This window comes from Sinocyclocheilus rhinocerous, unplaced genomic scaffold, assembly GCF_001515625.1.
Source record: "Sinocyclocheilus rhinocerous isolate Xijiao unplaced genomic scaffold, SAMN03320098_v1.1 scaffold1267, whole genome shotgun sequence".
NCBI classification, from domain to species: domain Eukaryota; kingdom Metazoa; phylum Chordata; class Actinopteri; order Cypriniformes; family Cyprinidae; genus Sinocyclocheilus; species Sinocyclocheilus rhinocerous.
The window spans coordinates 395,882-408,937 of NW_015661278.1; the positions used below are offsets into that span (position 1 = coordinate 395,882).

Genomic DNA, 13,056 nt, shown 5'->3' on the forward strand with positions numbered 1-13,056 from the left:
GAGCTTGTAACACTCCAAAGAGAAAGGAAAACTTGAAATCGCATTATATGACCCCTTTAACTGTTTTAAATTCATTTTAAACCTCTTAAATCAATTTTTAAATCATTTTCAAAGTTTTAAATTGTTGTAATATTTTTTTAAATTATTTTTTCATTTATTTTATGTAAAGCACTTTGAATTACCATTGTGTATGAAATGTGCTATATAAATAAACTTGCATAAATAAACAAAAATCTCATTTTGTAAAAAAAAAATTGTGAATCGAATCGAATCGTGAAATCAAAACCATGAATCGAATCGAATCATGAGTTGAGTGAATCGTTACATCCCTATCAGACAATGATAGCTAACTTTAACCAACTGAACCTTATTGTAAAGAGTTACGCATTTATTGTCAGTAAAATATTTTTAATACATATATAATAGCCCAAATACTGTATACAAACACTTAAGTCACATTTAAAATTAAGAATATTATTGTATTAAGATTATATTAACAAATAAAGTTTGTCAGAACTTAAGTAAAAAGACAATAATAATAATAATAATAAATAAAATAAAAACAGTACACCCTACCATTCAAAAGTCTGTGATCAGTATTTCATTTAATAAATCATTTATGTATTTATTTATTTTAAGAAATTAATATTTCATTCAGCAAGGATGCATAAAATTGATCAAAAGTGACAGTACATAAATTTATAATGTTACAAAAGCTTTCTAATTCAAATAAATTCTGTTCTTTTGAACTTTCTATTCATCAAAGAATCCTGAAAAAATACTTTATCACGATTTCCACAAAAATATTCGGCAGCACACGTTTTCAACATTGATAATAATAATGTTTCTTGAGCAGCAAATCAGCATATTAGAATGATTTCTGAAGATCATGTGACACTGAAGACTGGAGTAATGATGCTGAAAATTCAGCTTTGCATCACAGGAATAAATTACATTTTAAAATATATTCACATACAAAACAGTTATTTTAAACTGTAATAATGTTTCAGAATATTATAGTATTTTTGATCAAATAAATGCAGCCTAGGGAAGCAGAAGAAACTTCTTTCAAAAACATTTTAAAATCTTTTTAACAGTAGAAGCAACATTAAATTGCTTCCTCTCGGCCATTATAATAAACATATTAAGTGAATTCAAGAGTTCAATCTTTGTTTCCTCACCCACAACAAATCAAACTGATCAAACATGGAAATAACTGAAGGTCACAAAGCTGAACATCTATACAGAAACCACAGTCCCAATTAACAAAGGCTGACCTATAGAGACACAATGTATTAACTTTTAATCACAGATTGAATATATGAGTAAGTAGGATTATTGTAGCAATAAATAGTAACGGCTCATAAAAGATGCCACCGTAACACAATAACAATATTGCATTAGCTACAGTTCATCATTCAAAACCTCAAGGGGAACGACAGCAATAATATTTCTGTTTATTAAAGTTCTGCATTGTGACGTGAAAACAAATCATATTGCCAATAGGCATATCATAGCACAACAAGACTATCTCCTTATTTTTTTTGTTTAAATTGTGGCCAGATGATAAATATGTAAAACCATGCTGTTCTGTTCTCTCAGCGTTAACCAGATGCGGCAATGTGATTTGCATTCATAAATGTGTTTGCATGTACATCTGCCACCAGATGATCCAATGACTGCGTTTATTGGAAAATACTGTATGTTGTCAGCTTCAGTTTAACACATAAGGCACGTAAGAGACTGAAATGCTGTATTTCTGCTTTAATAACTTAAGTAAATTTGGAATATGTATTAAAATAAATGTAGTTGATTTGATTTTATCTGTATAAATTAACATTATGTATAAAAGTTATGTATAAAATTAACATTATGTATTGGCAAAAATAAAAAAAAGTATTTTTTTTTTTTAACAGATCAAACATACAAAGAAACTGAACACATACTTATCTGAAAATTACCTGAATATCTCAAAAGATTTACCAAATGTGAATAAATTGTTGGTTTATCTGAGGCTCACACTACCTCATGATTGCATCTGTAATTCGGCGCAATTCTCCATCCGTAGTGTAATGACAGAAAACTGACGATAATTACGGCAGCGATTCTCTGAAGCGCAAATATGTTTTGGAATATCGTTTAAATGATGCCGCTCTGACCGAAAATATAGTGTCAGACACACTGCAATCTGCTCCAAGAAAATAAATGACAAGAGACAGATTTAGAAGTAAACGAACTAACACGTAAATCTCGGAGGTGAAAATTTGTAAATTTACACCTTGTGGTGCAAATTATATGCGACTGCTGCAATGCCGAAGGTTTATTTCCCATATACCTCATAATTTCTCATTGTTATAGAGGAGCAGCTCACATAAAGACAAGATTTTGTTTAAATATTTAGTTGCCTTAAAATGTATATCAATTTATAAGAGAAAATGTATGCATCAAAGTATTTTCTAACCATTTTTTACCCATGTTTTTGCCTTCACTAATTGATTTCAATGGTCATGTCATTATTTTTTTTATATTCCATGTAGTCTCTCAGTTCATATGACATCATGAAAACATATTAAAAATAAATAACTTTAAAGTAATTGTAACACTACAAGACATAATAGTTAGACTGCAATAATATGTCTTTGAAATGTTATTAATAGGAGTCTAAATAATGACTGGTCACAACATACTGTAGATGTTTTAGCATTTAGTTTTAGCAATTCAATGCATATAAAAAGTAAAACCCAATTTGATAATGCCAAAATAAAACTGTAATTATAATCACTTCGTTCACCAAATGATCAAACCAACCAAGCAAGCAACAAAAAGCAAAACAAAACAAAGCAAAGCAAAGTGAGGAAAAGCAAAACAAACAAACAAATGAATGAAGACAATTAGAATAATCATTCACAACATGACAAACAAATTAAACCAAAAACAAGCATGCAACAAAAAGCAAAACAAAACAAAAATAAAAAGCAAAATTCAGAAACAAACAAATAAATAAAAAGACAATGTAAAATAAATGTGCACACAACATGACAAACAAACAAATCAAACAAAAAAAGCAAGCAACAAGTAAAACAAAGCAAAACAAAACAAAACACAAAACAGCAAAAAGCAATTTGTTTGTGTGAGTTTTGCTTTTTATTTTGTTTTGTATAAATAAAATAAAAAGACAATTTGAATAAATGTTATGTAAAATCTTGGCTGTCTAGCTACATTAAACTATAAAGAGAAAACAAATGTCCTTTAAGGACAGTTGAATTACACGTCATGCCAGCTGCCCACATTTTCTAATATTTCCTATTTTAACATGATTATCAAAAGGTTATATGGCTATTAGAGAAAATTATGCTTATTTCTTGTGTTGTTGCGGCGCAGCAGACTGCAGAGCAGAATGATCTGTTTGAACTGAATTGGCCTCTCTGTGCTGAGGTGGGTCTGCTGATGGCGCATGCTGCTGCTGCTTTGTGGGAGATGGGAATGGACGATCATATTTCTCTGCAGAGGGGAAGCTCTCGGGGGAAGAGCTTCACTTTCTGCTGTCTAATGCTGCGGTGGACTGATCAGAGTACTGGCTGTGGAAAGACCTGCCATTGCATTAACGTTATGCCACAGAAACCTCGGGGAACTTTGTGATACCACTTCAGATAGTCACTAGCAGGCTTTCATTGCCACCCACCGTCACACTGTTAAAAGCTACAGCAGGATTTATTGCTTAAGGTGCTTGAAGGACCATAAAGAAGTAGTTTACTGTATGCAGTGGTGACACCGAAGCTGTCCTTGACTTTCATTGGTTCAGTTCAACAGGTAGATCCATTACAAATTAAAAGAAGGCCAGATCGATTTTTTCAAAGAAGATACCATTAATGAATGAATCGCTTCATTTTCGTGAATGAAACAAGCCTTTTGAAGGACAGCTGGTTCAATATGTTGTAAGTTTCTAGGTTGTGTCTAATTTTCAAAACCATGTTATACATCCACTGAAAATGTGTTGATTTTTTGTGTGCGTCATTTGCTGAATGACGATCAGGTACACAACAGCTCGACACATTAGGAAAAGCCAGCAGGGTGAATTTATGAGTTTGCTCGGATTCTTAAGTAATTCGTTGCATGAATTACGGAGCCACTAAAAGGACATGGTGAAACAATAATATTTTAATGTTTTTGCATTCTCTCACAACACCTTTGCATTCTCTTACAAAAGTATTGTGTTCCCCCGAGAAACTTTGTTCTCTTGCAAAACATTTGCATTCTCTCTTAAAAGTGTTGCATTCTCCCAAAAGTATTGTTCCCCCAAAAATGTTGGGTTGACTTGCAAAAGTATTGCATTCTCCTGCATGAGAAACTTTGCATTTTCTCACAAAAAAAAGTATTGTGTTCTCCCAAAAGTATTCCACTCTACGAAGAAACTTTGAGTTTTCTCGCAAAAGTATAGAGTTACCCCAAAAGTACTGTGTTCTCCCCAAGAAACGTTGTGTTCTCTCAACTTGCCGTTCTCTCGCAAAAGTATTGTGTATCCCGAGAAACTTTCTCTCGCAAAAGCATTGCATTTTCCACAAACAACTGCATTCCCCTGAGAAACTTTGCATTCTTTTGCAATTTTTTACCAACAATTTCAGTTCAACCAGACCTTGCATTATTCACATTATTTTGTCATTTTTGTCTTATTCGTGCAATTTTTGGATTCTATATAAATGCGTTTGCATCCTATATAAATACATGCCGTACTTCATCAAGACTTTATTTTTATCAAACAAACAAAAATAATAAATAAATAAACTAATGTTTGTTTCTTTGTCATTGTCTAAATATTTGAATGATTATTGCGTATTTGGTTACTTACGGGCACAATGGTGACAGACACATTATAGAACTGCATAATGAATATTAGTAGATTTCCATGGCACAACACCACAAAAATACTGCAAATAGCACTGGAATATTTTAGAATAGCTACTGAAAAATCTGTTATTTTGGACTGAAATAATAAAAAAAAAGTCCTAGATGGGCTACTACACTCACTAAGGTCTGCAGAAGCAGATAATGCACGTTTTATTTGTGTGAGCTTATTATACTGGAATATTGAAATGTTAAAATATCAGATGTTACTTTTGGCAGAACTTCTCAAGTTGTAAGCCAACCAATTCATTTTAAAGGTTCTTGACTGAGGCGACAGACCCCGTACTGCTGTCCGTCAGTGGCAGATCTGGACTCTAGTCATGGTAAGATGGAGAGGCTGGTTGTGGTTTGCTGAACCTGTGTGGGAAGCTGTACTCACCGCTGTGCTGGCAGCTGCCTGCTTGGACTCCTCCGTCAGGAAAGTTAGCATCTGTTCTACCTTCTGCTCTTCCTCCGTGCTGATGTAGTCCGTATCTATGCAAAACAAACACAACAAATGTCAGACTTTACACAGAGAACATTTCAGGAATCGCTCATTGGTGAGCTTTCCACAACGCAGACGCAAACACCATGACTAAACATGGGCTGGATTTTCAACGTCAATATAGAATGTAATTCTTATCAATTCATCCATATCCATCCTTCCAACCATCCATCCATTTATACAAAAAAATCATTTATACAAAGCAAAAAATATTTAAAAAATTAATTTATTAAAATTAAAATATCACAAAAAATTAAAAAGCAGTGTTTTCATCACCAAAAAAAAGTCACTATATATTTGCAAGCAACATATAAATCATAAAGCAAAGTGACTTTTTAATTGCATGTCTATGAAAATGATTAAATAAATATCTTTCCACTGTAGTTTTTGGGCTGATTATCCATTTAAATAAATTTTAATGCACATTTTTATAATACATAATTATTTTATAATGCAAATAATGACAATTTTATAATAAAAAGGTCAGAATGATGCACTGTAAGAGGAGACCGTTGTTACGACTGCCACTCAAAGTCCCGTTCGGCAGCCCTGACTGACACAATCAAAAAAAGATCAATGCCAAAGAAAAGACTTTCTAATTGCATTTACGTCATTTGCCCATCCATCACTCAATGGGTTGAATTGCTGGAGGGGGACGGTGTGAAAGACCCTCCCCATCACCCTCCACCCATTAGCCAGGCTCATTCATGAATGCATCGGGATCAGCTTGATCATTTTAGACTCGTTGCAAGCGCCAAAGATCTGGGAGGCTCGTTTTTCCTTCAGATTTACTTTTCCCGCAGCAATTTCATGCTCGTCTAGTCTGCAACTGCCAAAATTGGTCTTGACATTGCCAATCATCGCTGCGCCGTCCAGTGTTTTGGACTGATGAACAGCGGTGACAGTCGGCGTCTTGATTGCGAGTGGAAGACGAAGTGGAAAAGCACTACGTTACGGCATCTGATGCCACAGTTCTGATGTTAAAATGACTGCAGCTAGAATCACACAGCAGGGGAAACAAGGTGGCAAGGTTTGGCTAGTTTGCATGCTTCAGATAACAACAGCTGACAGACGCCACACCTACATACTCGCTAGTTCTTTCTCCACTGACAGCCATTCAAAAGAAGCTGTATATTCTGAATATTTTATTCTGTTAGGACCGATTTTGTTTGTGCTCTTAAAGACCATCCTGAGAGGTGCTGATTTTTATACTTTTGTTTTGTTGCTGTTGTTGTTATGGTTAAAATTTAACAAAAATATTAATATATATTATATTTTCTACATAATATATTATATACAGTGTATAGATAAATGTAATAATTTTAGTCTGTGGAAAAAAATTGTCAGTTGATTTAAAAAAAAATTTAAATTACTGTATTGTATTGTATTGTATAATATATAATATTACATTTTTAATTATTCATTTTTAATTAATTTAAACATACATGCAATGTGTGTGTGTGTGTGTGTGTGTGTATTAGGGGTGTAACGGTACACAAACATGACAGTTCGGTACAGTTTCGGTACAGAAGGGGGAAAAACTAAACTTTTTTTTTTTTAAACGGAGGTTTACTGAACAAATGGCTCTTTCTTTAAATAAACTCAGTTATAATTCAATTCAATTTTAATTTTAAAAATCTACCTCGGCTTATGCTCTAAACTATAGGGAGCCCTTTTACATTAGGCCTACTATAAGGTTACAGTTAACAGCAGAGCCCAAACTTAAATTTAATTACTATTTATTTTTAAACATGATAATCAACACTCAACTTTCTATTTGTTGTTGAAATATATTCATTTACACAGTGCCTCTCATAACAGATTTATTTACACATTAAATTATTAAGACATCACTAACAGTTAAAGTAAAATATAATGATTATAAAGTGTAATATTTCTTGAAATGCTCTTCTCTAGACTTCATTTATCACGCACTAACGAGCTGTGGACACTGATGACTTCCTGAGGTAACGTTAAATGAAATGCTACGTGACATTTTGTTTACAAGCTGTTTTATTGATGTCTTTCCACGGTTGAAACACTGATTGAGTGATTACATGATGCAGGAGATGTTCATTCATGTTTATTTCACATTAAAACTAGTAATAAAGAGGAAGGGATGATCGCGCTGCCGTTTGAACTGAGGCGTTTATACAGCGATCTGTTGCGCCACATCAAAGAGTGCCAAAACGGCATTCATTGTTTGAATTTCCTGAAAAAAGGACATCATTTGAAAGATGAGACTTCGTTTCTTATCAAAAGTAATAATATATAAAACTGGAAGTTTCCAATGAAGTTCCGCTCGTGCAGTGGTTAAACCCACGCAGTATTTGCTCGGGACATATGTGCACCGAACCGAAAGACCCGTACCGAAAATTTTCAGTACAAATACGTGTACCGTTACACCCCTAATATATATTTATATATACATTTAAAATTTGCATTAATTTAATCTTAGAATAAAATGCCATCTAATTTTAGTAAATGAAAAAAATCTGTTCCAAGTGCAAAATTAAAACAATGAATGTAAAATAAAACATTTTATAAGTGTTATAATTTACTATTTATTATATTTTTTTATATGTAATTTATGTATATAAAAAATTATTTAGCAATCATCTATTATTATGTTACTGCAATTATAATTCAACTATAAAATGATACATTTTTACGTTTTGATACATTTTATTATTTTTATATTATATTTTTTAAATTTATTTATGTCATGTTAATTTTAAAAAAGCATCAGCTTTTAACATAAAAAGACAGCCCTTGTTGTGAAAACCTAAAATAATATTATAATCAGAACACTATTATAATACAATATTTCGAATTTAGTATGCTTCAGTTAAGTTCATGTTTGAGTGTGTTGTTATGTAAACAATGTTTTCAAATGAGTAGCATGTAACTGCTGCTAGAAAAGCGCTTAAGTTTAGTGGCGTTCAAGCAGGACAACATAATTGGCGAGATTCGAGTCTTCCGTGTGTGATCTCGTGACGTTACAGCGCGTGCTTTGCCAATAATTCACGGCATCCATCCAGAAGCTCTGACAAATTGTTCTGATGACGGCAAACGGGTCGGTTAGCGCTCCCTTGGTTTGGTAAGTGTCTGGAGACCCTCTCGATCAGCATCTGCTGCAGAGCACGCAGCACACCTGCACACGCCGCAGTGATATTTACATGGAATATTTATGAGGGACCTTCAAACGAGAGCCGTGCTAATGAAACTTTTGGCCTTTATCACTGGGAAACCCTTCCAGGTCTGAAAGCACATCATTAGCAAAACGCAATCAATCAACTGGCAAATCTCACCCAAACGCAGCTTGTGTAGCTTCAATTAATAGTTCATCCAAATATGAACATTCTGACATTATTTCTAGATAATAGGTTCGGGGCACCATGAGGGTATAAATAAATATAGATGAATAAAATAAATGGAGAATGAGCCTAACAAACTCCAAAAATTAATAAAAAGGGCTACTATGGATTTATTTAGATTCAAGTTGATTTTTCAGCTTTTTTTATTATTTGTTTTTAATTAAATGATGCATAAAAAAATATAAAGGGAACATTCTAACAACAAAAAATAAATGAGGACTGAGGCTATCAACCTCAAAAAATGAAAAGGAAAAAAGAAAAATAAGTGCAGTATTCAATATTAATTTGATTCACTTAAAATAAATTTCAATAAAATGTAATTATACCTAATTAATCAATGCATTTCATATAATTTATTTCTTTGATTTATCGAAAAAATATTTTTAATTATTTTTTTTCAATGTGATTCAAATTTATATATATATATATATAAAGGGAACATTCTAAAAACAAAAATAAATGTAAACTGGGGCCATTAACTTACAAAAATGAAAGGGGAGAAAAAGAAAATTATTTGATTGATTCAATTCGATTTACTGGGAGCATTTATAATGTCCATTTTGTCACATCAGCTACAGTGAATAACGAAGTATCCTAACAAATATTGTTTTTCTCACATTACTCTATTGTGGGGCTTCAGTAGACTTGGAATATAGTGCATAAGTGTTATGGATTACTGTAGTGGTGCATTTTGTCATTTTTTAGCTCAACTGTCCCAGTTCCCCATCTAAAAAAGAAGCGCCAACATTCTCCAATTTATCTTCTTTTTTTCACAGTAGAAGTAAGGCCAGATGGGTTTGGGATGCAACGAATGCAAGTAAATAATGACAGAATTTTGGCTAAACTAACCCTTAAATGTTTTAATAAGGGTTTGGACCACACAAGTAACTCTCCACGAGCCTCCCACACACAGCGCAGTCCTTCAGAGGAAAGCTGGGAATCTTTCCCACGCCATCTACACATTAATTAGTCCTTCGACTCGCCCTGGAGGATCAATGTCAAAAGCTGCGCAGCCAGATCAATGCCGCATCCCATCCAAACTGGTGGCTTTGTGATAGGAACACGGCTTAATGTCATTAAGGCCATTAGCATCCCTGTGAAACCTCCTTCAGAGCCGCTGGGATAATGAGACGGGACGGTCGTACTGCGCTGGTTTGAGGAAGGCTGTGGTATTTTGGCCTGTCATTAGATCCGGTGCAGTGAAAAGCACACAGGTCGGCGTGAGCGCTTGACGATGGACATACCCTTTGAATTGCTAATGTGGACCACCTACGGCCCGTCTTTCCTCATTACTCTCTCTGTTCTTCTGATTTCTTGTGTATAAATGTCTTTCTGTAAGCCGGCACAATGAATCTGCGCTGCCTCCAGCACTCATTCATTATATATGGCTGCTGTAGCTGTGCGTACATGGAAGTGCTTTGGCTCTCCAGGCGATCTGAGCATGACAGCGGCTGCACTGGACTTTCTTTTTAACATGACTTTGAGATTTGATTCTGAATTCTGCCACTGTTAAATCAGTTTATATAATATAATAATATACTATATTATTTATTTAATATTTTTACAAATATTTATATGATATAAAATTACGTATAAATTAAATTCTAAATGTATGAGTATTATAAGTATAAAATGTAAATAAATAAATAACTGTGTGTGTGTGTGTACCTGTTTTTCTATTCTGGTGGGGACTTAAGAAATTTATTTTAACTAAAATATGATAAAATATATTTATTTTTATGTAATACCTATGAAGCGCCAAACAGGAAATAATTGTATAAAATCTGAATATATAAATGCAAATTGTGAATATATAGAAGCAAATCAGAATATATTTGTTATAAATCTGAATATATAAATGTAAATCAGAATATAAAGATAAAAATCAATATATAAATGTAAATCATGAATATATGGAAGTAAATCTGAATATATAGTTATAAGTGAATATATAAATGTAAATTGTGAATATGTAGTTATAATTCTGAATATGTAAATATAAATTGCAATATGTAGATATAAGTCTAAGTTTCCATTTATAAGAAATTGCTTTCCAAGACCAGTGGATTAAACAGCACATCAACAATATCAGCAGCGTCTCAGGGAATGATGCCAGTATCAACATGCCAACTTCTACTTCACTAATTCTTCCATTAAACTTCTCACACAATATGTTACGATATAAATAAATAACATTCTGAGCACAGATCAGCGTTTTTCAACTATATATTCTGATTTACTTCTTTATATTCTGATTTATATTTATGTATTCAGATTTATAACTATATATTCTGATTTACTTCTTTATATTCTGATTTATATTTATGTATTCAGATTTATAACTATATATTCTGATTTACATCTTTATATTATTCTATAAGAAATTGCTTTCCAAGACCAGTGGATTAAACAGCACATCAACAATATCAGCGCGGCTCAGAGAATGATGCCAGTATCAACATGCCAACTTCTACTTCACTAATTCTTCCATTAAACTTCTCATACAATATGTTACGATATAAATAAATAACATTCTGAGCACAGATCAGTGTTTTTCACATTTGAAACACCCTGCAGACTTGGACTTGCTACCGAGGGAAAGTTTGGCCCAGTGCGTTAATAGTGATCTCTAAAATAAAGACAGTAGCACTTCTTAGATATGACATTGCTAGCATGAGGGAGCGTAGCAGTTTTAATTTAATAACACAACATATGATATTGGCAGAGACAAGACATAATGAAGCGGTGGACATATTTCCACATACTAATTAATACTGTTCAGGCAGCACCTGCCCTTCGTTTGGAGTTTTGTAATGAGCTGAGGGAAAAAAATGCACATAAAAATGAAGAAATTCATGAAATACTAGAAGGAGAGATTTGAGAGGAGAAGTGAAACTGCATGAGAAAGTAACTTTTTCCTTCACTGACTACAGAAAGAAATACTAGGGCATTGCTTACTGCATACATCATGTTCAGAGTACAGTGTTTTATGTGTATTGCAGTGTAAAAAAGCTCTCATTATATGTCCTCATTATAAAATATTGACTGAACTATTATTATGGGTGTGTTCACACTTGTAGTTCGGTTCATTTGGTTCATTTGGTCTGGACCAAAATGGAAAATGATACATTTGGTCCTGGTCCGCTTAGCGTTCACATTGGCATTTTTGACAGCGAACCTAAAGACACTGAACCTAAAGGCATAGTGATACGTTCACAACCTGATTGGTCAGCTTGAATGACGTATATATCGTGACTGAACTCACCGAACACCCCAAACAAAAGGTGCATTAGACTTAAAGCGACGCTGCGGGTGTATGATATCAAAGCACCCATTAACAGATCGGTCTGCTCAGTGCCGCTTTAAGGCGAACACACCTAAAGCCGTCTACTGGACTAAGTGCGCTCATTCTTGCGTGTACATATAATTTTATTTTCACCACCTGCAAACTCACAAGGAGCTCATAAAAGGCACTTTACCTCATCGTTGCTCCACGTTTGCCCTCTGCTCATTTTGTTTTGGTTACACCGCGTTGTCAAATCATGTCGCATAGCGTCGCATCTTGTCATTACTTCCTGTTTTTGGTTCGTTTCGAAGTATTTGGTTCGTGTTGCGTTCATATATCATTCAAACTGCACCAGAGTTCTTGTTTGGTGCGCACCAGGGTTCGGATGGCAACGTTCACACATGCTCAAATGAACCGCACTAACAGAGCATTCACACCAGGGTTCGTTTTAATCGAACCAAACATGCCAAGTGTGAACGCACCCTATAAATTCTACTTTTTTTTAAGGACAGAAACCGCATTAGTATCAGCAGATGTTGCCATTTTTGCCATGGCAAACTGAAAGTTTATTAAGATATATTCTAGGTGTTTCTTCATCCCTCCCACCCCAACTCTACTCCAGTCCATCAGTTAATGTCTTAAGAGGTGAAAATCTGTGTGTTTGTAAGAAGCAAATCCATCACTTAAGATGTTTTTAACTTCAAAAAGTCGATTGTGGCCAAAATATGAGTTCATAATCCATAATAATGCCTCCTCCAGTGAAAAATTATATTTCCTGTTGTCCTCTCACATCAAAATCCACACAGAAGCAACAGTAGTTCAGCCAGAAGCAACAGTTTGAAGTTTAAAATGTCTTGATGGACTTATTTCTTACAAACTCACAGCTTTTCACCTCTCAAGACATTAACTGATGGACTGGAGTGGTGTGGATTACTTGTGGATTTTTGTGATGTGTTTATCAGCTGTTTTGACTCTCATTCTTATGGCACCCATTCTATTCAGAAGAT

General features: G+C 33.8%; 1 protein-coding gene across 4 annotated transcripts in view; it reads right to left on the bottom strand.

Annotated features, from left to right (window-relative positions):
• Nucleotides 1-13,056, bottom strand: part of LOC107726274 (E3 ubiquitin-protein ligase RNF123-like) — a 188,741-nt gene that overhangs the window by 19,070 nt on the left and 156,615 nt on the right. For all 4 annotated transcript variants that reach the window (XM_016535806.1, XM_016535807.1, XM_016535804.1 and 1 more), the window contains one exon: nucleotides 5,282-5,376. In XM_016535806.1, the coding sequence (XP_016391292.1) occupies nucleotides 5,282-5,376 (95 nt within the window). The remainder of the gene's footprint in view (nucleotides 1-5,281; nucleotides 5,377-13,056) is intronic.